The 5,317-nt window shown below is 33.0% G+C and overlaps 1 protein-coding gene across 1 annotated transcript in view; it reads right to left on the bottom strand.

Moving 5' to 3' along the window:
- The window catches only part of LOC107686610 (transmembrane protein 116-like), an 8,375-nt gene extending 3,338 nt beyond the window's left edge, over positions 1 to 5,037 (bottom strand). Inside the window, exons 1-5 of the mRNA XM_016483668.1 lie at positions 4,834 to 5,037; positions 4,577 to 4,620; positions 3,466 to 3,529; positions 2,440 to 2,577; positions 906 to 1,013 (exon numbers count right to left, since the gene is read on the bottom strand). Coding sequence (XP_016339154.1) covers positions 906 to 1,013; positions 2,440 to 2,577; positions 3,466 to 3,529; positions 4,577 to 4,620; positions 4,834 to 4,878 — 399 coding nt within the window. The 5' untranslated portion in view covers positions 4,879 to 5,037. The remainder of the gene's footprint in view (positions 1 to 905; positions 1,014 to 2,439; positions 2,578 to 3,465; positions 3,530 to 4,576; positions 4,621 to 4,833) is intronic.
- Between the last annotated feature and the right edge of the window lie 280 nt (positions 5,038 to 5,317).

The following is a 5,317-nucleotide window of genomic DNA, read 5'->3' as shown; positions in this document are numbered from 1 at the left end:
GCTTGTAACACTCCAAAGAGAAAGGAAAAATTGAAATCGCATCATATGACCCCTTTAAAATAGAAACTGTTATTTTAAATTGCAATAACGTTTCACAAAATAACATTTTTTTTTCTGTATTTTTGATCAAATAAATAAAGCCTTGATGAGCACAAGAAACATCGGTAAAAAATATAAAAAATCTTACTGATCCCAAACTTTTGAACGGTCGTGTATATATATATATGTATAATGAATCAACTAATTGATAGACTAATCATACAAATATCTTAATGTCTTAAGCATTTACTGTAAGATTGTTTTGTTAGGTAACTTTAAAATGTGGTATCACCTAAATCAGTGTTTTTTTAGTATCATTGATAGTTTTGTTAATATTTTGAATGAGATTTTTCTATTTTCTATTTTCACTTTCTTTTCAAAAAATATTTTTACATAATTTATATAGTAATTTTTATTTATTTAGTTTTACTTTAGTTACTTAAAATTAAACTACAACAAAAATGAGAAATGTTGGAGACTAGCTGAAATAAAAAGTTTTTTATAATTTTATTTTAAGTAACATGTTTTTTAATGGTTTTAGTTTTAGTTAATGGTAATTACACTGATCGAAATTAACAGGTTTTGAGTTAAATATATTATTTAATAAGACTGAACTACTGATTTGAGTGATCTCAAGGGTTCAATCAGGTAGAAACAATTCCTGAGGCATTTCTACGAAATGTACTGAACAGAGATAATTGAATGTGTCTACATAAAGAAAATGCGGGAGGAATGTGGCACAGCCTGACAGGTCTCAGACTCTGCCAAACTGCTACGTCTGCAAACATTCATACCTGCTGTCAAGTTGATTTGATTTATAAAACAGTGACGGAGAGTGAATGTTTATGAGCAGTAACCCTGCTCACCTGGGTTTCAAAGGCTTCCTGCACTGGTTTTTCCCTCCATCCTTGAAACGCATGTGCTGACTCACAGGCATAAATGATGACAAGCAGAAACGAGACGCAGTAGAAGGCCTGAGGAGACACAGAGAGTTAATGCTTAAACTACTAAAGTTAGTCCACAGCAAAGTATTTGGACACACATGACTGACTTTGTTTGATTTAAACAAAAACATTTTGACATTTCAATTTAAAGGCTTTTGCTGCATTGCTTCAAATTAGTTTTGACAAATATGAAATGTGCATGAATTCCTGTAGAATTCTGCCATTTATTTATATATTTAAATATTTTATGTATATTTAATATATATAACAATATACTTTAAATCAATCTTATATACATGTATATTATATATTATTAATATATTATTTATATATTTCAAATGAAATATACACTACCACTCAAATGTTTGGAGTACGTATGATTTTAAAAAAATCATATTTTTATTCAGCAAAGACGCACTAAATTGATCAGAAGTGACAGTAAATTAATTTATAATGCTACAAAAGATTTCTATTTCAAATAAATTCTGTTCATTTAAACTTTCTATTCATCAAAGTGTCCTGGAAAAAAATGTATAATGTTTATGTATCATGGAAATGTATCAAAATATTAAGCAGCACTGTTTTCAACATTGATAATAATAAGAGCCATTATTAATAACTAAGCTGCAAATCAGCATATTAGAATAATTTCTGAAGGATCATGTAACACTGATGACTGGAGTAATGATGCTGAAAATCCAGCTTTGTATTACAGGAATAAATTACATGTTAAAAATAGATTAAAATAGAGAACACTTCTTTAAATTGTAATAATATTTCAACAGTTTTTACTGTATTTTTAAACAAATAAATATAGCCTTGGTGAGCATAAAAAATACATCTGAGTTAGTCCAAACTTTTGACTAGTAGTGTATATAAAAATGACATTTCATAATATGTGCCCAAACATTTGACTGTGTTTTAAGCAGTATTAATAAACAGTTCCTTTACCGTGGTGACCTCAGTGGTTATCCTCCTGTAAATAATACACTCATGTTTTTACTGTACTACTGTGTCAGCTCAGTGTCAAATGAGGGTTTTACAGGGCAGTGCATGACTCAGTGTTCTATACAGTATGTGCATGCATGTGGCTCTTCAACTGTTTTATGGTGACACACAATAATGCAGAAAATCTGCAAAGCACTGAATAAACATCCAGTGTGTAACTCTACACCAACATCTCACTGTTACAGAGATGTTCATTTTTTAGCCGCTCAAGGAAGTCGTTGCATAACAAGGCCATTATTCAGCAAATGCATGGTACAGGGCATTGTGTCGTACACCCTAGAGATATTGATTTTTGCACACTGAATGTACGCATGTAGTGTGAGTATCCCCAGCAGCGGTTGGAGATGTTAACAATTACTTTCAGACTTTTATTGCAGGTTATCCTAAATCGTGTTGATTAGATAACAGCTATGAATAATTTCATGTTTCAGTGTCAGTGGTTTCTCACCAAAGACAAAGGCAATCCGTAGTTGCACATCTCTTCACTGAACGGCCAAATTTCATGGGGTAAATTAATTATGGTGGTGATCATCAAAACAAGCGATGCCAGGAAATCTGCCAGTGCCAGCTGAAGAAGAGGCTTTGCCTGTAACACAAGAACAATGACAGAGAAACATTAAAACATGAAGAACATGCTGCATATTTGCAAACGAAGAGGCCCCATTCAGTGAGAAGAAATATTTTTTACAAATGTTTCGGAGAACTTTGCAAAGAAGTTATCTAAAGTGTGTGATACTGAAGAAGAGAGCTGTATGCAGTGACATAATCAGATTTAGTTTTCATTCTCAGCCTGTGTCTGAGTGCACTGGCCCACTGTTAGCCAATATTGACCATCACTGTTGACTTTTGCAGCAATAGTGGGGAATGTATGTACTCTAAACGTGCTTCAGCTGGGGAATGTGGATCCATCAAATTCTGCCTCATTGCAGTCGGTTTGTCCACTCAAAAATTCAGATTATCTGCTGGAAATATTCAAGTAGGCATTTTATGTGCCTGTTAAGAGGATGCATTGTTAAAAAAAATGTACTGGTAATTTTTTGCCAGGACATTATCAAGTATTTTTACGCACATTTCTGTTAACCCTAAAACACAATGCAATGCAGTGCAAAATTCAAAATACAGGCAAAACATCTGTATAAAATAACACATTTCTACATTACGTTTTTTTACAGCGTGGTGGCTTGATCAGATTTGTTCCCCAAGATGGAATTTCACTATTGCATACAGATCAGGGTTATTATAGCTAACCAAAACTGAAACCATCAAAAACCACCCTTTTCCTTCAAATAAAATAAACATCAACTAAAATAAATATAAAAAAGTTTATTTAAGCTAGTAGCTTGATGTCTTAAAAAACTACAACTAAAAAAAAAAAATAATAATTTTAAAGTTTGAGTTTTTTTCTTCTTCCAATTTGAGTAGTTTATATATTTATATAGGGCATTTCTTTCTCTTCTCTGTCTGTGTGACTCACCTGTTCATTGAGATGCCTTCTCTTTATGATGGAAACCACAACGACAGAACAACTACCTATCAGACTGCAACAGAAAGAAAAAGTGGTTAAAATAATAAACCTAGATTCCACACAGCTAACACTGAGTGCAGCAATGTGATAAATGTAATGAACAACAACAACAACGCATGAGACACAAGTTAAGAATTCTACTTTCTCTGTCTCTGTCCTGGTCTCTTACACTGTGAAAAGTGGTAAGCTGCAAAAGCAATCTTAAGGAATTATTTCTGTCTCATCTAACACTTTACATTTAGTTTTGTCCGTGTAAACTAATTATTTAGATGTTACATATAGGTCTTTTGACTTAAATAACATCAGCTATTTTTGATGTTACCACATTAACCACACTGGTTAAATTTATTATTCATTTATTAAAAACATTGCTGTGGTTGGTCACAAATCTGTATAGAGGTACTGTAAACAGACAAGACTTACAATATCGCCATAAACAACATAAAATGCCACAGAAAACACTTTAATTTGCATGATTAAGAACAAAAATAAAGTAACATCTAAACATTTAAACGTTAATGTGATGGTTTGTGCTGAAAGGACTCATACTTTAACAATAGTAAACATAATTGTAACTGTAAATACAAATTGCATAAATACTGACTCATTGTTTCAGTAAATTATAAAGGTAATTAATATTTTTACTTCAAAAAACATGTCTGTTTTATAATAAAACGTAATATATTGTCTTTTAAATTATAATATCACTGTTTTATGATAGGAAAAATTACAATGATCCCATCAAACGGTAATATTGTAGTATGTTTACATTTCTTTTCAAATTACTAACATTTTAACAGTTCAACATGACGGACCCTGCAGGAGACAGACTGGGTTGCCCCATGTGTTTTCCTATTATGTCACATGTAAATTCCTAAAATCCTTACTTCACTTTTCATAAGTCACACTGTGAGTTACTGCCTCTCAAATCAAATGCATAACTTCAGCTGCAAATAATGGTTTCTCTTTGTGTGTTGCATTAAAGCAACAGATCGCACGCGCTCATCCTAAAACAATGCTGGATCACATGGCAGTCGAATAAACGTTAAGTATTTCTCACCTTAAACTCAAAGTCGAGACGTAGATCCAAGATAAAATAGTAATCTGTGTAAGCAATCAAGACGAAAATAAAGAACATTGATATGTTAAGTCTAGGTTGTATTTTAATAATAAATGACCATTAAGTCGAAGTTTGACAGTCATGAAAGTATCTCTATCTGCAGTGCAGTGGCAAATAATGAGATATGCTGTTTTCCCACATTCAATTGTATTCTCGTTGACTTCAGATGAAGAATTAATTGTGAAGTGATTGATTACCTTATCTTCATCGTCTGATAGGCCTAATCCACCGCTTGAATTCATGATGAAGAGATTTATTCCGTGAATTACATGCCAGCTCGTTGTTGTTTGTTGTGTGTTCTGTCTTGAACAGCAGCTGTCTGACTGACTGACTCCCGCCGTCTCACCTGGACGTTGAGCCTCTGGTCACGTGACGTCTGTCGTCTCACCTGCACTGGTGCAGCTGCGCTCCTCTCATTTCTTTCATAGCCGTGTATTTGCGGGTAAAACTGTGTCTTTTACCTTACAGAGCTTGTTCAGGTGTTGTGTGGGAGATACAACATATAACTCGACCTCCTTAATAACACTTTATAATAAATATTAGCAGATTAACATACATCATTCTTAAATAAACACCTTTAAATGGCTACTTAATGTTTATATAGCCTATATAGCCTGTGTGTGTGTGTGTTGTTGAGGTCTTGCAAATACTCGGACCCAAATTTAACTCACTACGGTCACT

The sequence above is a fragment of the Sinocyclocheilus anshuiensis genome, unplaced genomic scaffold (genome assembly GCF_001515605.1).
Source record: "Sinocyclocheilus anshuiensis isolate Anshui unplaced genomic scaffold, SAMN03320099.WGS_v1.1 scaffold733, whole genome shotgun sequence".
Lineage (NCBI taxonomy): Eukaryota > Metazoa > Chordata > Actinopteri > Cypriniformes > Cyprinidae > Sinocyclocheilus > Sinocyclocheilus anshuiensis.
Note: the sequence above shows the minus strand (reverse complement) of the source record. Positions and strands in the feature narration are given on the sequence as shown.